Below are 24,752 nucleotides of genomic sequence, written 5' to 3'. Positions count from 1 at the left end.
GCAGTTTTCAACATGGCGTTGCAGAAAGGAGCACCATGCTACTTTCCTGTGATGAGGTGGTTTTCCTGGGTTGCTCACCCACGGGCATTTTTGCCAAGGCCCTTTCCCGCTCTCGCTTTCTGGTGGTGGGTACAAGCCCCAGGAAAGATCGGTGAAGTATTATTGAGTTCCTGCCACCCCTTGGTGCTGACACTTGCTCACACATGCAAATATTAAGACATGGTCTTAATGTGAATCTCCTCCTGCGAGGACCAATCATACGTGTGAAGAACTGGAGCATATACCTTCAATTGCAACGGTTTTAATAGCTGGGCAATGGGGTGCCAAAAGGGGCAAGGCTGGTGAGAAATCCCTTCCAGCGGCACACAGGTGTACAAGGCAGGTGTGGTCCACCCGGGCAACATGCCCAGGTCTTTTTTCAGGAGGTGGTGCATGGTGATAATAAAGAGCAGGCTAATTTTTTCTCAGATTAATTATTGTTTCAAAATTCTCTACACATAATGCATTCCCTTCTAACCTGTGCCCAGGATACATTGTTGCACATTCTCATCCTTAGTCCTCCTCGGATGGTGCCACTCTGTGATACACCACCCCAGGGCGAAGAGCGAGCCAATGACAAACATTATAAAGTTATTCTATAAGATGAAAAAACATGAGTAGGATAAGAGGGTAGAAAGTTATGAGTGGAGAAAGGCTGATACTTTAGCTTTGGTCATCAGGATGCCGTATCTCAATAAATGAAACACACACGCACACACACACACACACACACAGTCTATGCATGGACCCCTAGAACACTTACTTGTGCTCAAGAAGCATTTGTACAAGGACCAAGGGAAAGTCCTTCTAATGGAACGAGGAAGCCCTGGATGGATTAAAATAAGGAATGTGCATATTATCCTCAGTTGTATCTTTTTCTCTATACCTATTCAATATGTTGGCTGAGTTAATGATCTGAGAAGCTGGATCATATGAAGCAGGTTGTGGCATCAGGATTAGGAGAAGGTGTATCAACAACTTTTGATATGCAGATGGAACGACCTTGTTTGCTGAAAGGGAGGAAGACTTGAAACACTTGCTGATGAAGATAAAAGATTACAGCCTTCACTATGGCTTACAACTCAGAGAGCATCACTGAAGGCAAAGCAGGTGCATAAGCAAATGTGGTGAAGAAAGCAGATGGTGCCTGGCTATCAAAAGATACAGCATCTGGGGTCTTAAAGGCTTGAAGTTAAACAAGCAGTCATCTAGCTGAGAAGCAACAAGCCCTCATGGAACAAGCACACCAGCCTGTGTGATCACGAGGTATTGATGGGATCAGGTAGTAGGCATCAGAAGACCCAAAGCAAACAAACAGACAAACAAAAACCATATTGTAGAGTATGAGGGGCATCAGATCAGAGAGCCAAAACCTATCTGTAGCCAATAGGATATCCCCTCACAGAAGGTTCACAAAGAAGGGTGAGCCAACCAGGGCCCAGTATAGAGCTGATGAAATACACAATATTCCTCTGGTCCCTCGAGGCTTCCTCACCCCCACTATCATGACTCCAGTTTTGCCTTTCACTGGGGGCTAGACCGGAGCATGAGCACAGGTACAGATAAGAGCTCATGATATATGGAATCCAGGAACAGGGATGAGAGTAGTGATACAAGGAGGTGAGGGGGAAAGTGGGGAGAGGTGGGGAGGAGGGGGGAACTGATTGCAATGATTGACACATGACCATCACCACCACCACCACCCACCCCAAGGGGACAAACAAGATAAACCATGGGGGAAGGGAGATAGCAGTCAGTGTAAGATTAAAAAAATAATAATAATTTATAATTTATCAAGAGGTCATGAGGGCGGGCGCTGATACCAAGGGCATAATAGAAAGTAAATGTTTAGAAAATAATGATGGCAACATATATACAAAACTGCTTTATACAATTGATATATGAATTGTTATGAGATGTAAGAGCCTCCAATAAAACGGCAGGAAGACAGTGAGGCGTCATCTCGCGGACTTGGACATGCTACCAAGCGAGGCCAGTCTCACACAGAGGACACAATGCTTGGTAAATTAGAGGGTCAGCAAAAAAGAAGCCGATTCTCCATGAGACGGACTGACACACTGACTGCACCAAAGGGCTACATGTAAACCAACTGTGTACATGGTTGAGGACCCGGCAGTTCCTCGTTCTGCCTTCCTCAGGGGCTGCTGTGTGTCAGAGTCAGTGTGATGGCAGCTGACAGCAGCCGTATGCATGGCCATGCGCAGTGTAAGCGCAGAAATTCATACCAACCCTGTGCCAGGCACTATGCTGAGTGACAGTCATTGTGCAGGACAATAGAGCTTTAGAGAAGGGAATTCTGGTGGTGTGTGAAGAAAGTTGAGAACTGGCCTATTAAATTGTTAATAGTCCCAGCTGGACTGTCATATGACTTTTACATTCATTGTCGTTATTGACTTGAGCTATATATAATTCTTTACATCGTGTGCATGTCCTGCATAGAGCCTAGTATAGCTAGGAACACATGAAGCACTCAGTAAATGTGGCAGTTACATAATCTGGTGTCAACGTGTGAAGGGGTGGAGTCTAGCCTGTCAATCAGGTCAGAGCTTGATGACCTCATTTAGAGGTGCCAAGGAGATAAATAGCTTCCTCGAGGCCAGATCCACAGATTCTCTGCTTGTCTCTGTAAGGCAAGCCACATGTGGACAAACTAATGGAGCCAGAGCCCTGGAGCTGGAGGAGCCATGTGGAGACCCACACCAGCACTGAGATGCTTCCACCGTCACTGGATCCACAAGACTTTCTACCCATTAGCCTGTGATCTTCCTGCATCCGGAGTCATTGCGTGTTTTGTGTGACTGAAGAGGAATTCATAGATTGGTATCAGATATATGGGCCAGTATAGACTATGGACTTGGTCTGGACTGGGCTGGGATGTTTTTAATGTGCAATTACTCTCTATAAAGTTCGTTCTTACGTACATGAGTGCCTATGGATTTGTTTCTCTAGTCCCCCTGCACTAACACAGCAGATCCCTGACTGAGCCTGCTTCGATGTGAAGAAGACAGGGCAATACGTGGCTATCACGGAAGCACTTGGAACCTCAGCTGACTACAGGCCAACATCTACTTTGTATTTTCTCTGCACGACATTCAACCTCTAGGACATGTGTTTTTTCATTCATGCTCCACAAGAAAAAACACGTGCCAGACAGGAGGCATGTATGCCAAGCAGGGCTCTGACCAGTTCATTCCAGTTTGACCTTTGCTGAGAATGTGCATTTCCACCCCACATGTACCAAATCAAAATCTACATGAATCTATTAGAATCTTCTGAGGAGCTTTTTAAAATGTAGATTCTGATTCAATATCCCTGGAGTGGAAATGCCCATTTTTCAGCAGCAAGTCACACAAGTTCGAAGGCCTGATGCCAAGTAGAATCCATGTTTTCCATTATTCTATTTTTTTTCTTTTGCCAGTAGCTAACAATCGTCTGCTTTTTAATAGCTGTTTCCCGCAGAGCTAGAGATAGCAATGGCTACTCACGAAGTGGCTCTTGGTCGGGCAGACAAGTGCAGGGCAGCAAGTTCAGGGCCCATCTGATGTGCGCTGCAGGGATTCCTTGTGAGTCGGGAGGAGTTGAGCAGTTCTGAAACAACTCCAAACATGGCGCTTTCTTTACGTGAATCAGAGCGTTGCTTTAACCGTTTGATTAGCTTCGAAGGTCCCCACTGTCAGGGAGTCCACTCACACTCATCCCGATTTTCTGAGGCCTTAGATCTTCAGATTTATACGGATTCTGCTTCATATTTTCCCATGAAGCAACTGGTGAGTGTGAACCACCAACCTTGCAGTTAGCAGACCAGCATTTACCTGACAGGCTCACGAGGGCTCCTTAGTTTTGAAGGTAGCTGTCATTACTCCTGGGAGTACATGGAGAAGAACGAGGCCTCGGGGTTGGAGGAAGGCTTGCTAACAATCTTAGCTATGCAGAGGACACACCATGCTGGAAGCGGGGAGACTTGAAGCCCTTGCTGGTGAAGAGCAAGGACGGTAGCCTTCCTTCAGTGTGGACGACAGCTCAGTGTCAAGAAGCCCCAATCCTCACAACTGGACCATGATCATGGAGACCGTGTGAAGTTGTCAAGGATTCCCTCTGCTTGGATCCACACTCACTGCTCATGGAAGCAGCAGTTACGGATCAGCGGACACATTGCCTTAGGTAAATCTCCTGCACAAGACCTCTTTAAAGCAAGGAGACTGCTTGAGGACTAAGGTGCACCTGACCCATCCCATGGTATTTGTCATTGCCTCATATGCATGTGAAAGTTGGGCATTAAATAAGGAAGACTGAAGAAAAATAGATGTATTTAAATATAGTGTTGGCGATGAAACTTGAAAGTACCATGGACTGCCAGAGAACAATCTGTCTTGGAAGAAGTACATCCAGAATGCTCCTTCGAGGCACGGAGGAGGAGGCTTCGTCTCAGGACATGTTCTCAGAGAGACCGGTCCTGCCATGTCCAAGGTCACCGTGCTGGGTCAAGTGGAGCCACACGGTCTGCCACAGAACTAGCAGCGGCCACCAGAGCAAGACGGCCTTCTGCTCCTGTAGAGTCACACCTCGGAAACTCCGGGGGCACTTCTAGCCTGTCTCGGGCCGATCGGGGTTGCTGTCGACTCCAAGGAGGGAGTCTGGTTTTGGGTTTTATACATTTCATCCGTGGGAGGGTCACATCTGTTCAGAGTGCACGAGCAGATTAGAAACAGAAGAAGTGTTTTTATTCGCTGGCATTTGTTATTTCTCTGGTGCTCAAGGCCTGCTGAAATGATATGTTGCTTTGTTCCTGTTTAAGAACTCCTGTGTGCATGCCATTGTTCTCAAAGGTTAGATGATCAACCAGGGACTTTTTTTGGGGGGGAAGGTAACTTTGGAATTATCCCCCCCCCACTGTGGACATTCCTTTTTCCGACCTGGGAGAAGTCTGTGTGCGTCCACACCATGAAGAGGTGTGGCAATGTCTCACACTTTTCATTGAGACTTTTGAGGAGTCGTTTCCGTTTTAGTGCTGCGCTGGGCAGCCTTGTGCTTCCAGGCTCTCGGGCTCAGTGTCCCAGCGAGAAAGCCGACCCAACTTCTGTTGGGTGATGGAGGTTGTCGCCCAATTGAAGCGTGGGAAAGTGTATTTAAGGACTCAACTGTTTCTGAGTCGAGCTTTCCAGGAATCCCTTTCTTTCGAGCCTAACCCTCACTGCAGAATTCAGAAATTCCTGGGGAGGCCAGTGCTTTGAGCCTTCTGGGGTTCAAATAGGATGGCTTCCGATGGGCTCCCGTGGCTGCTCCCCATCCCCAGGCAGTCACCCTCGTATCTTTCCATTCTGCTCACCCAGGCAGCACCCGCCCCATGTCAGCCTGTCACCGTGCTGTGGGAATGTGCGCTTCCGCTCATGCACCGCTGCTTCTTGTTTCTCCACTTCGATGGAGGTTTTGGAGGGAGATAAAATGTATGAGGGGAGTGTCACTCTGGGTTGTCCATAGAAACAAAGCTATGACATGTATAAGAAAGCTTTATATCAAGAAGTAATTATATATCAAGAAAGCATCCCCGCCCAGTGCAACTGAACTTCATGAGTCCCATACTAGTCTGCATGTTCCTCTAAAGCAGCAGTTCTCAACCTGTGGGTCGAGACCCCTTTGGGGGTTGAATGACTCTTTCACGGGGATCACCCGATTAATAACAGGAGCAACGGAAATGATTTTATGGTTGGGGTGGGGGGTCACCACAACAAGAGGAACTCTGAAAGGGTCACGGCATGAGGAAGGTTGAGAACCCCTGCCCTGTAGACTCAACATAGCCACCTGCAGTGCTGCAGAAGCAGGGCCCTCACAGGCTGGGCAGTGCACAGTTGGGTGGTGGAAGGTCAGAGGAAGCGTGGCTGGGCACCAGCAGCTTTCAGGGTCGGGGGCAGAGTCCCCACAAGCAGGAAAGCCAAGGGATGGAGAGAGAGGGAGGTGTCCAGTTTCCCCTGCTTATGAGAAGGCCACACCCCCAAACAGGCATCGTCAGGCTGTGACCTGATTGACAGGTTGAATTCCACCCCTATACTTTCATACATCTTCTTCAAGTTGACTTAATATCATTTAACTTCCACAGAGGACTTCAAAAAGTTCATGGCAAACGTGGAATCAAAGACAGGGCAGTGTTTCCACGATCCTTTTGAAGCTGCCCTTGTCTGCCCTCTTTTTCCTGAGGAATAGGATGCGAATAAATGACAAAGGCCCAATTCAAAGGAGAGACGCAGCATTTTCAGGGAATTATCCAAAATCGACTTTTCTCTTCCTTGTATTAGGTTGGCATCTTAGTCCGCCTGGAAAAGTCAGAGAATTTACGCTCTAAGCAAGAGAATCAAGTTTGGGAGGGGTCATGGTGCTTGCATAGGACTTAGAACCCCAGACTTTCTGAGTGATAGGTCGCTCAGAGGTCGGAGGTCAACTGGAACAGGAGCGCACCCACTTTACTTGGTATCTCCAAAGAGATCAGCAGATAGAGGCTCTGCATTCACCCCCAGGCGTTTACAAGTCATTTGTGGAACCATGAGTTCCTTTCAAGGGTGCTGTGACTTCCCAACTCACAGATGGAAAGCCAGCCCTTCAGGGTGGTGTTTTCCATTATATTCGCTCCCAACGTGCGTGCAACTCTCTGGACCAGAAGTGCCCTGAGATCCTATTTAGTTTCATATTTACTTTCAATATACCTTTCGAGCACTCGTTCATTTGGGGCACTGCAGACATGCTCTCGTCGAATTCTTACAACAATGCTATAAGGTAGGTGTCCTAATTATTCCCACGGCACGGGTGAGGGAACTGAGGTTTGGGGAGCTGACATACTTGGCCCTGAATACGGAACTAGGACATGGCAGAGTTAGGATTCAAGCTCAGCTGGTCTCTGTGACTCAAAGTCTACTCACTTAACCCCAGCGTGACACTGGGCATCGTCTGAGCAGCTCTTGGCTTCTTGGGAGCCCCTGATAACCATCCCAGTGGGTGTTAGTTAGTGTTGCCTGTTGAGGACTAGCCCCTGCTTGTGACATGTGTGTGTGTGTGTGTGTGTGTGAGATAGCTATAACAGATGAGATTAAAACAAAAAGCAACACGTGTCTCTGATCCTCAGGCAACGCCAGCTACCAGACACCCCCCCGTACTCTGCATCAGACCCCTGCTCGCCTCCACAGATCCAAGGTGAGTGGGATGCAGTGGCCACCTGTCTTGCACTTGTCCTGGGACCTGGAATGGGGAGAAAGAGTGGCGCTTTCACTTGTGTCTTCCCCCAGGTGCACACTACCCAACTCTGGCACCTACAGATGGCAGGACCCCAGCTCCCTGTGCCCACCCTGCAGCTGCCCCTGGGATGGTGCCTGCACAACTGCCACAGAGCTCGTCGGAAACGGGCAGTTCTGCCCACGGCCACAGTGACTTTCACCACGGCTGCTACCCAAGCAGCAACCACCCCGCCGCTGCTCTGGACCCGTTTGCATCCTCTCACCTGGGGATGAACTGTGCTTACCATCACCAGCCTCTGCGTCACAGCCCTGGGTAAAGGACAAGGTTTTCCCTAAGAAAGACCACACAGCAGGGACCCTACAGCAGTTAGGGCCCCTGAGCAGTGACTGTCAAAAGGATGAGCAGTGGAAACCTGTCCAGCAGATGGCACTGTTGATACATGTATCAGACACGCCAAGCCCTCCACGTGCCGGACTTTATACAATGCTAATTAAAATCCACTAGGCTGGAGGTCTTCTTTCAATGAAAAGTTAACATGTCAGAGATCCTGAGTGGTGGAGGAAACGCCGCCTGTTTATGCCCCTCAGCTAGACTACTCAGGGAATTTATGAATGAGCGCCGAGGCGCAAATCTGTCGAGGAAGCAGTAACTGAAATTCTTTTCTTGTTTCTTTGGCTGCATCTTCTTTTCTCCCTTGCACCCCTTATTCTGGAAACTGGGGATGTACAAAGGAGTAAAAGCCATCAGAAGATTTGGCAAAACAGCATGGGAACAAAATTTGCTGGTGTACAATATCTTGTGATATCTTAAATCCATATCCTCTCTATGTCTCTATGTCCACTCCCTCTAGTTTTGACAATATTCTTGGTTTGCTTTTCAAGATAGAGGAAAAGAAAACTAGTCTCCAGGGAGCAGCGTTCAAGGCGCCTCAATGAACTGGAGTGAGGAAGGCAGAGAGGAGAGAGCCAGGCAGTTGAAGTTGACTGCACACTGCTCAGAGAGCAAAGAGGAGCCTAACCTTCACTTTGGTGTCTTGATTTTAGAGACTCATTGCCACCAGCTAAGAAGAGGAGGCACACCCAGGTGCTGGAAGACTCTGGGGACTGCCAAGTATGGGCCTACCTATCCAGACCAAGTGAACCAGGTCAGTGCCGGCCAGCCTGAGCCACGTAATAAAGGCATTTTTAAAGAAATCATTTTATCGGGAGCTCTTACAGATATAATCACAATTCACCGTTCAATGAGATCAAGCATAATTGTTGCCACCATCAGTTTCAAAGCAGTTTTTCTTCTTGAACTCTTTGATAGCAGCTCCTCTTTATTTGTTCCCTCCCCCAAGCTCCCCCCACCCCCAGGAACCCTTATCTCACATCATACAAATGTATCCGCTCACCTATAGTTCTGTTATTCATTCCCTTCGAGTGGGGTTATGTAGTCATAAATCAAGGCATTTCTAACCAGCCTGTGAGCAGCCTGGCGCAATTGTTGTCTCTCTTAGAAGGGGTTCATGGCATTGACTTCCTCCCCACTGACATAATGTTTCACGGATAGTCTTGGGTGGGTCATATAGGTGCTCCTAGAAAGAGGGGTCATTTGTGTTCTCTGGTGAAGGTGAAATGCAAAGGTGAAGTGTCTCAGGGAGCGGGGCCCAGGAAGGTGGACGTCACCTGTGGGTCTACTGATGTACCCCGGTGGGTGTTTGGGGAAACTCTGCTCAGCTTCTTGCACAGCCCTTCCTGGGTTCCGGACTCGTCGATCTTTGCAGCTTCATCTCAGCGCGTGGGTTTGAACTGCTGGCCTTGTGTTAGCAGCTCAACATGCTGGCCACTTTGCTGCCAGGGCTCGTGAGATGGGGCCCCCGAGGCTGGCTTCACACACTGGTAGGTGATGCCAACAGAGTGTCGCTGGGTTGCGTTCTAAGGAGCCAGATGGAGCAGGTAGGCCGCAGCGGGTTGAGTTTTCTCAGCTCTCATGGTGAATGGGCAGGTTTCCAGGCGGTCCTTTCAATTCTGTCAAATTAATTTAGAAGACTTTCATCAGAAGCCTGCGATGTCTAAGCGGTCAGCGTGCCTTGTTTTTTTTGGTCTCCTAGAACATGTTTTGAGCTTAGAGGCCTGATCAAGTGGAAGACAGATTGGTTTATAGCGTTAATGCTATGACACTGGTGGGTGGGTGGGGGGAGATGATGCTCCTGGTGAATTGTGTCACTGCAGATGCTCAAATGCAGGCAGGGTGAGCAGGGCACCGAGTCACGTTTTTTCCTCTCGTATTTGTCAGCCTGGTGAGTTCAAGATTTTCCTCCCATCTCCTGCTCTCAAAACAATAAAACAAAACAAAATCAAAAAGGATAAAAAACAAACCCACTGCCATCAAGTCTACTTGACTTATAGTGACCGGGAAGGGCAGCACAGGGCAGAACTGTCCCTGTGTATTTCTGAGACTGTCATTCTTCTGGGGAGTGGAAAGCCTCATCTTTTTCCTGTGGAGCAGCTGGTGGTTTCAAATTGTTGACCCTATAAGTAGCAGCCCAATGTGTAACCACTAAGCCACCAGGGCTCCTTAGGCACTGGCAGCCGACCCTCACTACATTCCTACTGCCTCTTCTTGTTTGACACAACTCCACCCACCGTAGCCAGCAGTTGCTTGACGTTTCCTTTTCAAGCCTAGAAATACAAAATGCAAATCAAAGCCTCTTTCAGTATAAGGTGTCCTATAGCCATCTTATAGGACAGAGTAGAACTGACCCTAGGGCTTCTGAGATTGTAAATCTTTACAGAGTAGACCTGTCTTCCATGGAGCGATTGGTGGGTTTGAACCGCTGACCTAGTGGCTCGCTTTTGGTGTCATTTCAGTAATGTAGAGCTCTCCTTGACCCTTCCCATGCAGGCCACCCGAATGTCTTCAGGGATCCTTGCCTTGACCCAGTGGCCTCTCTATGATTCGCAAACACAAAAGATGGAGTAAATTCCTCGCCAGGAGAGTGAACCATCTGTTCAGACTCCTACAGATGCTTCGACTCACTGAGGGAGGCCAGGCAAGTCCCTGGCAAGCCCGACTGCCAGTCCGAGATAAAGCTCTATCCTTGGCTGGCTGGCTTCCATCTTGCCGCTCCCTGGGAAGGCATTGGATTTTCACGACCTCCAGCAACAGCCCAGAAGAGGAGCCACAAGTCCCAAACGGCAGGCATCCTTACTTGTGTCCTGGTCGAGAACCTCTGAAAAGCTGGCTAGACATCCTTGGTTCCAGGCAACGCTTGCACAATCAAAACAAGCAGGTTCCCAGGGTCGAAAACCCAAACGAAACAAAAACAGAAGGTGGAGGGCAGAAGGCAAGCAAAACGTGTTGCTCCAGATTCCATGTTTTAATCACTGCTTTGATTTTCAGCAAAAAATTTCCTGGTGGCGAAGCCCAGTTTGCCATTACAGAGTTTAGGGGTGGTGGTTGGTTGGTCGGGCAGGAGGAGAACGGCTGGGTTTGGATGGAAGAGAAACTTTCTATGTCCATTGGCGAGACTCTCTGGGTGACCTTTGCCCAAGCAGTGTGCTTTGGCCCCGGGCACCAACCTCTGCTTTATAGGGCTTACAGAGTGAAATGTGTGGGCAGATGGGAAATGTAGGCGGGAAGCATCGAGTGGGCAGGCTCTTTTCTGCTGGCTTGTTCTGGGCTCCACGGGCCTGAACCCCACGTTTCCAAGGGGTTCTGACCCAACATGGAGTCACTGGGCGGTGCTCAATTGCTAACTGAAAGCTTGGCTATTGGACTTTCCTCAGCGGTACCTTGGAAGGAAGCCCTGGCAATCGGCTCCCCTGAGGTGGCAGCTCTGGAGCACAGTGCTTCCCTGCATCACCTGGACTCGCCCCTGGCTGTTAGTCCCATCCGGTCTAAGCTGGGAATCTCCCCAAACTCCAAACTCACTGCTAACCTACAGCACCCACAGGGCAGGGTCGAACTGCCACTGTGTGTTTCAGAGACTGCAACTTGTGAGAGTAGAGAGCCTCGCCGTGCTCCTGAGGAGCGGCTGGCAGCTTTGAACTGCTGACCTTGTCGATTGCAGTCCAACTTGTCGCCAAGAAGGCCCGGGGCTCCTCAAGGTTAGTAGGAAAGGTTTGGGCTGAATTCACACCAAAGCGTCAGTAAAAGAGCCTTCCTCCTTTCCCTGGCAACGGGAGACTTTCTGAGCCTCCCATTCCTTGATGGTGAAGTAGCAATCTTAAACTCTACTCATCTTGAAGATTATTTTAAATAAAGCAATGCACAAGACAATATTTTAAAAGGTAGTCAGATACAAGCGCCCAGTTTCCTCCCAAAGGCTGGGCAGGGGTAGCTTGCTGCGGTCACACCTCTCCTTTTTGCTGTGAGAGTCTTCTCAAGAATGAAGTGCCCGGAGCACTCAGCTTTCTGTGTTCTGGGGCTGGCTCCAAGTTTGGATGCCTCTGCTCCCGTTATCCCTTGCATGACTAAGCCGGCTTCCTGGGTGAAGGAGGTTGTTGCTGGTAGTGAGAGCCCCACTTCTGCTTCTGAGATGGCTCATTTGATACCCAGCAGGATGACCCTCACAGGGAATCCAGGTACGGAGACCTCACAGGTGAAGCCCATTGGCATCGCTTCTCACCTTCTCTTACTGGGACCTTTGGGTGGTGGCAGTGACAGATAATTTGATGCCCTGCAGGTAGGTACCGACATCAAAATCCAGGCTCAGTTACCAAGCTGCTTCCCACGCATGGCAATCCCATGCAGACCCGCCCCCTTGGGTTGACTTGGCGGTAATGCTTACAAAGGCTTGTTGCTAGCCTTTTCTCCCAGAGCACCTCCAGGTGGGTTTGAACTGCCAACCTTTAGGTTCTTAGCACAGATCATTGCTTTGGCCACCTAGTCCTTGAGCTAATGGTAGTTACACGGAATTCATTTTATGAAAGACCATCCAACTGTGGTGCACTTCTGTACTCATGGACTTTGCCTACACTTCAAGTTAAACTTTTTTTTTATCAGAAAGTACATTATACTTCAACTTAAAAAAAAAGGTTTATCAGGGGTAAAAAGGATTCTTACCTTGCAGGTGACTTAAAGAGTTAGCAGGTAAGCTTCTGAACAGTAGTTGGGGTACTGAAGTCACCCAGTAGAGCTTTATAGTATGATTCTGATTAATGATACGAGGACGCTCCAGCACGGGGTTGAAGCGTGTTTTGAGAATTCAGTGTGGACTTGTTTCCTGGGGTCTCCCCTGATGGCAACCAGTGCTCGGTGAAGCCCCCACTATGTCACTTATTTGGGGGTGACCCCTCCTATGCTCTGGCTGGTGGGAAGGGAAAGGGCAGGACAGCGTCTCTTGCCCTCTGCCGACCTTCCCCCCCAGCAGCAGGGCAGTGGGGCCACTAGCGGCGCACCTGCTCGCTGACCCTGCTTCAGGCTGGCGGGGCAGGGCTCTGCGGGAGCAGGTGTCCCACCGGGCTAACATGGTGCGCTGTTTCACATCAGGTTCAGTGCCCACGGAGGCCAGGCCTGGAAGCACTCGCCGAATGCAGGAATAGCTGACCAACCCGCGGAAGCATGCACACGAACCACACCTACCAGCCGGCGCTGGTGGCCGGCGCTGGTGGCCGGCCCTGGGCTCTGCGTTCTGCACACATTGCCCTTTCCTCCCTTCAGGAATCCCGGGAGGTATTGCCTTGTTACTCCCATTGCGCAGGCGGGAAAACCATTTTCCTAACACTGCACGGCCATGCCAGGAGCCCTGGTAGGGCAGTGATGACATGCTGGGCTGTTAACTGCAAGGCCAGCAGTTCGAAACCACCAGCCGTTCTACTCCCTGCGGAGTTTCAGTCTCAGAAAGCCGCCGGAGCAGTTCTACCCTGTCCTGTTATAGGAGTTGGCGTGCACTCGATGGCACTGCTGCGTGTGTGCAGTCATGAAGTACACCGTTGGAAGTCAAGCCGGGTTCATCGGACTCCAAACCCCCAACACGTGGACTTTCCTTTACCCTCTCTCCATTACAGGAGAGAGAAACTCCAACCCCAGACCTATGGTCATCAAGTCAATTCTGACTCCAAGTGGCCTTATACAGGCTTTCTCAGGGCGTAGACCTTTATGGGAGTACACAGCCTCTTCTTCGTCGCCAGAAGCACCTTGTGGCTTTGAACCACTGACCCTATAGTAGCACTCCAACACCCCTTCTCACTTTTCACTGGATTTGGCACCAGCAGGAGAACCGGGGAAAGGTTGCTTTTGGAAGCATTTCCAGGCCATTGCCTTACAGAGCAGCGAGGGCATGAAGGGTGCCCCACATTTCCCATCTCCAGTTGGCACAGTCAGAAAAAAAAGAAATCTTCCAAGGTTTAAAGATACCTTTCTAAAATGGCATGCTACAAAAAGAAAGAAAAAAAGGATTTTCCTCATAGGACATGTAATAGCGATGCCCCAAGAAAAATACATTTTCTCTGCCATCCGAGGTCAAAAGAAAGCCCAGCAGCGCTCTGTTGTTTGTCTGGGGGACGTTCTCGCGCAAGTAGAGAGAAAAATGCACGTTAGAGGAGGCACAGAAGGTCCAGTCATTGGCTCCTGCATTTTCCAAGCTGTGGGTGAAGTCCACGCTCCACAGGAGTTCACTTACTGCCACTGAGTCCATCCTGACCCATGGCGACCCTATAGGACAGAGCATAACTGTCCCTAGGGTTCTCAAACTGTAATTCTTCACATGAGTAGAAAGCCTCATCTTTCTCCTGCAGAGCGGCTGGTGGTTTCAAACTGCTGACTTTGCTGTTAGCGGTTCAATGGGTAACCCACTATGTCACGAGTGGCCCGTTTCTGTATTGCTGACAGCCTGCACCCAGTGATCCGAACCTCTGCCAGTTCCCTCCCATGTCTCATGTCAGAGATGAGGGAGGCCAAGGGGAACGGGCAGCAGTGGGCTCAGGATTGACATTGTGTATAAGAATGACTTGTTGTTCAACTGTACTTTGGAAGCATACTCAAAACAAACATGGGTTGCAAGGATTAAGCAAAGTGGGAGGGCATTCATGAGGGACATGCAGCTTTTTACCACTTTTGACCTACCCCAAACCTGGTAATTTTATATTACTGCAAACAAGATATTCTCTCTGACTTAATCTTAGTTTTAGCGTCGGAAAGTGCTTTCCCTTCTACTACTTTATGCTTTCTGCTTGTGTAATGCTGCGCGGAACGTGTGCTTTGAATTCCATTGTGCAGAGCAGGGAAGGATGCTGCTCACGGAGTCAATAACTTATCTAAGTTTGAAAAGCTAGCTGCTCTGCCGTACGGCCGCACCCCAGGGGCCTGGCACAAAGTGGGGTGTAGGGAAACATGCATAACCCCTCAAATTCACTGACAAGAGAAAGAGGGCGTGGGGAACTACTTCTTTTGGTTCCTGTAACCCCAAATCTTAGAAATGGATCCCCAAACTCAAAATCTATAGTCAGGACTTGGATGACCCAATTCTTCACTCTGCCGTCTGCTGCGCTGCCTTCATTCCATGAAGACTTTTGCGTCACGATTCCCTGATACTATCCACTACCATAGATGGCATTTCTCCCAGGTCCAGATCCACGGGGAGCGCGGGAGCATCTTTGAACGGCATCCCCTCTAGTCCCGAGGCTCACTTTACTTGGACTGACTGGGCCACAGCTCCAGTACTGTGGGCTCTACAGTGATTGATTCAGCGCGGGGTTGTCTCCCCTCCGGGAGCTGGGTGTGGACTCCATCGGAACCACATGGACCAGATGGGAGGAGAGCGATGCAGGGGATCAGGTAGCTCGATACCTGGGGCTTGTTTCCAACGTGTTCCCCCCAGACGTCCTTGGAGATGGCTGTGCCCAATATCTTTTGGCAGACAGAGAAACTAGGCTGCAGCTGGCTTCTGGCTTCCTGCACTTGGCAGTTTTCACAGGTCATTCTACCTCGTATGTGGCTTGTTCACAGATGCCCTTCATCCGTCTGTGAGTCTAGGAAAGATGGCCTGGGAGAGAGGGAGGGGTTAACCGCCCTATGTCTTTGCAGGGACAAGTAGGAGTTACGGTGGCGAAGTACAAGACCATGACAGCGAGGGGCAGAGTGCGACGCTTGTGGATCAGTACTCTCCTGCCCTGAAGTGGAAGCCGTACCAAAGTGTCCCCTGGCACAGCCTAGTAAACAGTCATTATGAACCGCTGTAAGTGACTTTGGGAACACCTGTGGTGGGCCGGGTGGCGAACAGAAGGGCTTTGATGCCAGTCCTGAGCTGGTGGGAGGGCTCAGGAGAAAAGCTGGCTCTCACCGCGGTGGGTCTACCCTCACTAGGGAATAGGTGGGGCCTAACTAATTCTAATTTACCTAATACATTATAAGGGGAGAGGGAATCCTTCTGTACTCCTGTGTCTCCTTTAAGCTGAATGCTGGAAATGGACTTCCCAAACCCTGACGTTTAATCCTTTATTTAATTTACAATTCCACAGGAAATTTTTTTATGGGTCGGGGAGGAGTCATCACGTCACATTAAATCTCTAGTTAGTGATTTGTCCCCAGTATCTGCGCTACAAACCAGTCTCTTCAGGTTTATCAACAAGTTTGTTGCAAACGTAGCCAGCGGTTTCTTCATCTTAAGGGACCTGCAACAAATCATCTTTCATATTAAGAGGCCTGAAAAGATCATAAAAATATAATATGCAATGACACATTTGAGACTCTTCTCAATATTTTCCCAATTCAAATATAACTTCTTTCAGAGTCAAATGTATCACTAGGACATTTGTGTTAGATGGATTAGGAGAAAGAAATCTTTCCCTTAAAACAAACTATTGGAAGTTAGATAGACCTTGGGGGTTGATGTGTATTCCTGAAGGCAAAATGAAGTGAACTGCTGATCTTATCACTGAAATGTCACAACTTTATGTGTTGTCACCATGGGTAATGTGAGGGAAAGCGGACCTAGGTCTTGGTGGATCGCTCCTTGTTTTACCTCACACATGGGTGCTAAGAGAAGCTTGCACATGTATTCCTGATGTTTTCATTAAAGCTCTTACAGCTTCTCTGTATCGCAGTTGATCAAGGTTTTAAATACTTATTGTTTCTTTTCTTGAGAAGGTTTTCTTTTTAAAGTTTATTTTAATCGCTCATCTGGAGTGGGAGTAGAAAGGGGAGGACAACGTGGTCTCAACGGCAAGACCCAGAGGCAGACGTAGTTAGAATGTTTGTGTCGTGTGCCACAATTCTAGCGGGGACCCTACCATTGCCCTTGAGTCGATTCCACCTCGTCGGAAACCCTGTATGTCTCCGAGGCTGTACATTTGTATAGGAGCAGGTAACTCGTCTTTCTTCCACAGGGTGGTTGGTGCGTTTGAACCATCAACGTTGTGCTTAGCAGTCCAAAACGGACCCCATATTCAAATATAATTTATAGAGACACACTCATTAAGTCTTAAATAGGAAAAAGACAAAAAGGAGTCATTTCGATGAGGCCACAATGGTGTCCAAGGATTCAGTCACGTAGACGCTTAAGTAGGCCAAAGGAGACTCACTTTCATGATTGCGTGATTGGCAGCAGATCAAGTCACCTCAGTTCCACGCAGGATGACACAAGTGGGAAAAGGACTGGGAAAGGGAATGCGCTCACTCTTGCAGATTAAAAAGCTTACCCGATGGGCTCACCGCCTTGCAAGCAAGGCAGTCAGGGTATGGCTGATGACTGTGTGACCCTAGGACCCCAGTTCCTATCAAGAGCACACCTCGGCAAGGCTCTGAGGACCAGGATGCCTCACTCTGGGACGGCTAGGATGTGGCAGGAATCCACTTTCAAGCACACTTCCTCGACCCCCTGGGAAAGGATTTCACTTGCAAAGAACACGCACATGCTCTTCTCAGGAGACCTTTGATGCTTTCTGTCTCTGATCACAAAAGACGGGAAAGAAAGAGAAGATCTAAGTGGATGTCAGAAGAGACTCTGGAATATGTCTTCATTGGAGAGTAGCTAAAGCAAATGGAGGCTCTGATGAAGTAAAAGTGATGAACAGGACATTTCAAAGAGCAGCTCAAGAAGACAAAGCACAGTGCGACAATACACGTGCAAAGACCTGGAGTTAGAAAACCCAAAGGGAAGGACAGGCTCAGCATTTACCAAGTTGCAATAACTAGAGAAAAAATTCAAGCTTCAAGTCGTCATGTTAAAACATTCTATGGAACAACATTAGGCAATGCAGGAAGCCTCCAGAGATGTTGGGAAGAATACAGTCACAGAACAAAAAAGAACTACTTGACATTCAACCACTTCAAGAGGTGGCATATGATCAAGAACCAATAGTGCTTAAGGAAGAAGTAAAAGCTGCGCTGAAGGTATTAGCAAAAAACAAGGTTCTGGGAATTGATGGAATACCAATGGAAATGTTTCACCCTGCCCTCAGGCACTGGAAGCACTCACTAGTCTATGCCAAGACATTTGGAGGACAGATAGTTGGCCAATTGACTGGAAGAGTTCCATATTTACACCCATTCCAAAGAAAGGTGGCCTACAAAACACAGAAATTATTGAACAATATCATTAATACCAGTAAAGTTTTGCTTCAGATCACTCAACAACAGTTGTAGTAGTACCTTGACAGGGGGCTGCCAGAAATTAAACCTGACTCAGAAGAGCCTGTTGAACGTGGGATATCATTGCTGACATCAGATGGATCCTGGCTGTAAGAAGATAATTTCAGATGTTTACTTGTGTGTGTGTTTTTAATTAGGGGCTCATACAGCTCTTATCACAATCCATAAATACATCAATTGTGTAAAGCACATTTGTACATTCATTGCCCTCATCATTCTCAAAACATTTGCTCTCCACTTAAGTAAGCCCCTGGCATCAGCTCCTCATTGTTACCCCTCCCTCCCCTCCCTTCTCCCTCACGAACCCTTGATAATTTATAAATTATTATATTGTCTACTTGTGTTTTATTGATTACGCAAGGACATTAGACTGTGTGGCTCATAATCAACTATGGATAACTTTGAGAAGAATGAGAATTCCAGAGCACTTGATTGTGTTCATGAGAATCAAGGGGCAGTTGTGCAAACAGAACAAGGAATACTACATGGTCTAAAATCAGGAAGGTGTGTGTTAGAGTCGTATCCTTTCACCATACTTATCCAATCTGTATGCTGAGCAAATCATCCAAGGAAGAACGAAGCATCAGGGGCTGGTGGAAGACTGATTAACAACCTGTGATGTGCAGATGACCCAACCGTGCTTGCTGAAAGTGAGGAGGACTTGAAGCCCTTGCTGAAGAAGATCAAGGACTGCAGCCTTCAGTATGCAATCAACTCAAGGTAAAGAACACAAAAACCCTCAAAACTGGACTAGTAGGTAATATCACAGCAAATGGAGAAAAGATTGAATTTTTCAAAGGTTTTATCTTGGATCCATAGTCATTGCTCGTGAAAGCAGCATTCAAGAGATCCCAGGATGAGTTGTATTGGGTAAGTCCGCTGTACAAGACATCATTAAAGTGTTGAAGAGCAGGGATGGCATTTTGAGGACTCAAGGGTACCTGACCTAAACTATAATGTTTTGCCTTTTTCTTTTCTGGTGAAGAAGTGTACTATCTTTCTGTGGGAAACGCTCATGGAAAATGATGGTTTGGCTTAGGTCTCCACAGCCCACTCCTGAACTCGGCGTAGGCTCACCTTCTTCTGAGCTACTTGATCATTCTTCTGAGCAAGAAACATTTTGGGATGATTCCACCTCTTCTTTTTTTATGATATATATTTACATTTTAATTTAATTTAATTTTAAAAATCATTTTATGGGGGCTCATACAACTCCCATCACAATCAACACATGCACTAATTGTGTAAAGCACACTCATACACTCATTGCCCTCATCACTCCCAAAACACTTGCCCTATGCCCGGGCCCCTGAAATCAGCTCCTCATTTTTCTTCCCCCCTTTCTCTGCTCCCCCCTCTCCCATGAACCCCTGACAATTTATAAATTATTATTTTATCATATCCTACACTGCCCAATATCTCCCTTCACCCAACTGCCTGCCATCCATCTCCTAGGAAGGAGGCCACATGCAGATCCCTGCAATCGTTTTCCCCCTTTCATGCCCCTCCCTCCCCTCTCCCAGCATCACCACTCTCACCACTGGTCCCAAGGAGCTCATCCACCCTGGACTCCCTGCTCCCCCAGGTCCCATCTGCACCACTGTGCATCCTCTGGTTTAACCAGGTCTGCAAGGCAGAACTGGGACCATGACAGTCGGCAGGGGGTGGTGGGGGAGGAAGCACCTAAGAACCAGAGGAAAGTTGTATGCTCCATCAACCCCACACTGCACCCCAAGTGACCCCCCTCCACAAGAGATGTCCAGTTGTCTACAAATGGGCATTGGGTCCCCATCGTGCACTCTCCCCCATTCACGACGATATGATATTTTTTTCCTTTGGTGCTTGATACCTGGTCTCTTCGACACTTCATGATCACATATGCTTGTGTGCTTCTTCCATATGGGCTCTGCTGCTTTTGGGTTAGATGGCCGCTGGTTTACCTGCAAGCCTTTAAGACCCCAGGTGCCACATCTCTTGCTAGCCGGGCACCACCAGCCCTCTTCACCACACTTACTTATGCACACATTTGTCTTCAGCATTTATATGGGAAGGCAAGCACACAATGATGGTTTTTGTTCTTTGGTGTCTGCTGCCTGATCCCTTGGACACCTCGCGATCACAATGGCTGGCGTGACTCCCCACTGTGGGCCCCCTGCTTCCAAGCCAGATGGCCACTTGCGCACCCTCAAGCCTTTAAGATCCCAGACACTACATCTCCTGATAGCCGGGCACCATCAGCTTTCTTCACCACGTTTGTTTATGCACATGTTTGTCCTCAGCGATCGTGTCGGGAAGGTGGGCATCATGGAATGACCGTTTGGTTGAGCAAGGTGTTCTTGTATTGAGGGAGTGCATGAGTAGAAACCCAATGTCCATCTGCTACCCCACCACCAAACCTCTAAATATATGCATATAGATCCACCTCCCCCATAATCAAAAATATATTTACATATGCACATGCCTGCATCCAGGCCTCCATGTATGCCCCCCTCTTCCACCTCCCTCCTCCACCTCGCCCCCTGCCTTCCTACTGTTCCACCACCATGCCCAGCCCCCATCTGTGTCTCAGCAACTCCTCTCAGCTACACTGCCCTGATCACTCCCCACCAGGCCTCCCACCCCCTCCCTGCCACTGGTTTTGAACCACTCATTGTTCCCTTGTCCCTGGGTTGGTCAACACCTCTTCCCTTCGCCCACCTCCCACTCTCCCATGTCTCCCCTGGACCATTGGTCCTGTTGTTCTCATTGTTCTTTTCTCCACATTGTTTTTTTTAAGTCATTTTATTGGGGACTCCGTACAATTCTTATCACAATCCATACATCCATCCATTGTGTCAAGAACATATGTACATTTGTGGCCATCATCATTCTCAAAACATTTGCCTTCTACTTGAGCCCTTAATATCTGCTGCTCATTTCCCCCTCCCTCTCCTTCCACATTGTTTATCCAACCTATCTTATCTAGATAGACCTGCAGAGATAATAATATGCACATAAAATTGCGGATGGCCTTGACAGCACCAAACAAAGTGGCACATAAAAACAAGGCGACGACGGCAGCAACACCAACAAACTAGCAAACAAAAAAGCCACTGACAAACAAAGTCTAAGAGAAGAAAAAAGAAAGAAAAGCCTGTTAATAGTTCAAGGTCTGTTTGTTGACCTTTAGGAGTGTTTTCCGGATGAGTGTGATGGGGTGCCCCGCCCTGGCCCCTAAGTCCATCCTTGATACTCCCTTGGGACCTCCTTGCTCTGCTTCCCCCGCTGCTCTATTGCACACCCCCAGTGTTTTGCCTCAGTGTGGTGGGGTCAGCTCGGTCACACATCCCACACTGTGTCTCCAGTGCTGTCCCATGTAGAGCCCTGGGTCAGTGCAGGATGTTGCATCTTGCAGTGGGGCCAGCAAAATGGTCCTCTCTGTGCATTGGTGGCTCCGAGCAGGGCTGTCATCCTCTGAGCTTGGTGGGCCCTGATGTGCTCCACTCCCTTCCTCTCCTTCATTTGCTTCAGCTTCCGTCTGGGGGTGGTAGGTCAGTTCCTTTCCCTCACCAGACCATCTATTTTCATTTTCTGTGGCACTCCCTTCCATGGTGGGGGTCAGGCTGATTCTTCCGCATCCTCTTTTTAACATCTTTCCATGGCTTCTTCTCCATAAACTGGATTCTCTCATAGAGTAGCTGTGCTTTCTTATACATCTCCTACATCATGTCAGTGGTTACATTGCTCTTTATGTATTGAGATAGTTGTTCTGACCCATAATGTGTTTCCAATGTACTTCCTCATTGAATTCTTTGCTTTCTGAATCATATCCAGGCAATCACTCGGGAGTATGAGGGATAGATAAACCTTTGTCGACTATCCCAGCAAGGCCAGCATCCAGATAGCAGGGGAAGGTGCCAGGTTGACCATCTATGTTCTCCACATTGTGTTCATCTCCAGTTACCTCCACTTGGCCTTCATTTCGTGTCCATGCCAGGCCTGCTCAGAAGCTTGTGGGCCAGCAGCCAGCCAGTACAGCAGCTGCAGCACCTCTGGTCAGGTCAACCTTCACCCCATACTTGGGAAGTTGGTGACCATAAGCTTCCCAGACAATCATTTCCCCTCTAGGCGGTCTGAGCAGTCTGGCAGATGATGCCCCTGTTGGCTACATGAACTATCATCCTGTATTTGGGTGTGTTGTACTTATTTTTATCTTGGATGACCAAGCATTTTCGAGCAGAATCATCAGTTTTTCCCTCTCAGCGTCTTCTAAATTTCATTTGGTGTCTCTTGAGGTAGGCCTTGTTTTTGACAACTTTAACAAACCCCATCCTGCGGAACACAGGGTGCCATTCACGGATCCACACAGACCTGCAGGACTGGCAGCAATACCAGTCAGGGGTGGGGTTGAGTGGGTGGGGAGGCCGGAGCCTGCCCACAGGCCCAGTATGTCGCAGCTGCAATCAGTAAAGCAAAGTCAACCATAGTGTGTTTCAATCACCCCCTGTGCATGTGAAAGCGGGACACTGAGTCAGGAAGACTGGAGAAGACTCGATGCATTTGAATGATGACGTGGGCAGAGAATATTGCAAAGCACCACGGCCAGTCGAAGAACAACCACATTGTCTTGGAAGAAGTACAAGCAGAATGAAGTAAGCTTGGAGGGACTTGCTCTTGCGTCTTTGCGCATGTTCCTGAGAGAGGCCAGTGCTGGGAGGAGGACATCGTGCTTGCTAAAGCAGAGGGGCATCTCAAAAGAGGAAGGCCCTGGCAGAGATGGGTTGGCACAGAGACTGCTGCAAAGGAACATTTACCAGGAGAACAACTGTGAGGTGGGTGGTTGGGGGAGAGAGGGGCAAAAAGAGGAGCTGATACCGAGGGCTCAGGTAGAAAGACACTGCTTTGGAAATGATGATGACAACGTATGTACATGTGTGCTTGATACCCCTGAATGGTGGATTGTTATAAGATTTGTAAGAGACCCCAATAAAGTGATTTTCAAAAGGCAAGATAAAGAGCAATTGAGGATGGTGCAGGAGCAGGCGGTGTGTCGCTCTGTTGTGCATATGAAGTTGGCAACAACTCGACAGCCCCTAGCAACAATAGCTTGAGGGTACAGCCGCTCACGTTGCCAGTCAGTGGTCAGAAAGAACGCGGTGGAGGCTGAATCTATGTGGAGACTCAGAATTCAGATGTCCTGCAGCCAAAGCCTTCTGCAAACGGAGCACTCAGAATTTGAGCCCCAACGCAGCACCTAGTGAAGCTGAGGAGCAGAGTGGAACTGCAGCCTTGGGGTTCCTAGGCTGAGATCTGAATGGGAGCAGACGACGGCATCTTCTCTGCGGTAGCTGATAGATTCCCAGTGCTGACTGTAAGGCCAGAAGCCTTAACACTTAACCTTTCAGGTTTAACCATCAGCCTACCAGAACTCCTTTTAGAATGGTTAGTAATACACAATTCATGTTTCCGAGACCAGAAAGGCAGGTAAGTCATCTGGCTTAGAATCAATGCTTTCTTGATTCACTGCCCAGAGTAGTAGCACAGAAAGCCACTTGTCAAGAGACAATTATGATGAATTAGGTCTGATTTGTTACCAGTATATCGTGTCTCCAAATTACCTAAAAGCAATAAAGTTAAGGGAGTGAAATTTTCTCAAATCTTTCTTTTTATTCTGATCTGAATGGGTTAAAAAAATCCGTGTTATGAAAGAGCTTTACAAAGGTTATATGAGTTAACCTGATGCTTAGATGATATCCAAACCTGAATTGCCATTCTTAAATAAACAGGATAGGTTTCTATAATGAGAGATTTGTGTGTAAAGCACAGATAATCTTCAGCAGTGAAATTCTTGTTGTTTCAATTTCCCTTCTGGGCACAGGTGGCCTTAAATTGGATGTTAATGCTCCTATCTGAGTTGTCCTTTCCTCTATTGGCATTTCTGACAGAGACACATGCAACATTACACAAGAACACGCCCTTCATCCCCTGACAGAAGGGTCTCGGGGAGGAGATGAGCCAGGCAGGGGGCAGTGTAGGTAGCAATGATGAAACATACAACTTTCCTCTAGCTCCTAAATGCTTCCTCCCCCACCACTATCATGATCCCAATTCTACCTTACATATCCGGCTGGACTGGAGGATGTACACTGGCACAGATAGGAACTGGAAACACAGGGAATCAGGACAGATGAACCCTTCAGAACCTGTAGTAAGAATGGTGATACTGGGAGGGTGGAGGGAGGGTGGGGTAGTCAGGGGGAACCAATTACAAGGATCTACATATAACCGCCTCTCTGGGGGATGGACAACAGAAAATTGGGTGAAGGGTGACATTGGACAGTGTAAGACATGACAAAATAATAATAATTTATAAATTATCAAGGGTTCATGAGGGATGGGGAGGGAGAGGAAAATGAGGAGCTGATACTAAGGGCTCAAGTGAAAGCAAATGTTTTAAGAATAATGAGGGCAACAAATGTGCTTGACACAATGGATGGATGTATGGATTTTGATAAGAGTTGTCCGAGCTCCCAACAAAATGATTAAAAAAACCCAACATGTCCTTTTATTCCCCTCAACCAAGACAGTTTTTATTACCCTCTGTAGTAAAATCTGTACATGTCAATCCATCTAGCCTTTAAAGCAGCAAATTAGCAGCATCGTTTTAGAAACGCAAGTCAATATAGAGTTCCCAGATGGCGTAAGATATATTGCCTCTATCAAATCCTTCATTTAATGGACTTTTCTTTTTCTGCTGCTGGGCATTATGATTGCGGAGTGCCTTTGACTGATCAGGTACTTGAGGGCGATCAATAACTCAGTGACTTGATCCATTGGGAAGGTGCTTAACTTGCTGAGAACACGAACACGCTCTTCCCAGGAGACCCATTGATGTTTTCTGTCTCTGAGCCTGAGGA

At 48.1% G+C, this 24,752-nt stretch overlaps 1 protein-coding gene across 1 annotated transcript in view; it reads left to right on the top strand.

The window, feature by feature from the left end:
- The window catches only part of MYRFL (myelin regulatory factor like), a 120,262-nt gene that overhangs the window by 8,493 nt on the left and 87,017 nt on the right, over positions 1-24,752 (top strand). The window contains exons 4-7 of the mRNA XM_075553229.1: positions 7,172-7,239; positions 7,332-7,593; positions 8,325-8,416; positions 15,292-15,442. Of these exons, the coding sequence (XP_075409344.1) occupies positions 7,172-7,239; positions 7,332-7,593; positions 8,325-8,416; positions 15,292-15,442 (573 nt within the window). The remainder of the gene's footprint in view (positions 1-7,171; positions 7,240-7,331; positions 7,594-8,324; positions 8,417-15,291; positions 15,443-24,752) is intronic.

This window comes from Tenrec ecaudatus, chromosome 6, assembly GCF_050624435.1.
Source record: "Tenrec ecaudatus isolate mTenEca1 chromosome 6, mTenEca1.hap1, whole genome shotgun sequence".
In the NCBI taxonomy this organism is placed as follows: Eukaryota; Metazoa; Chordata; class Mammalia; order Afrosoricida; family Tenrecidae; genus Tenrec; species Tenrec ecaudatus.
Note: the sequence above shows the minus strand (reverse complement) of the source record. Positions and strands in the feature narration are given on the sequence as shown.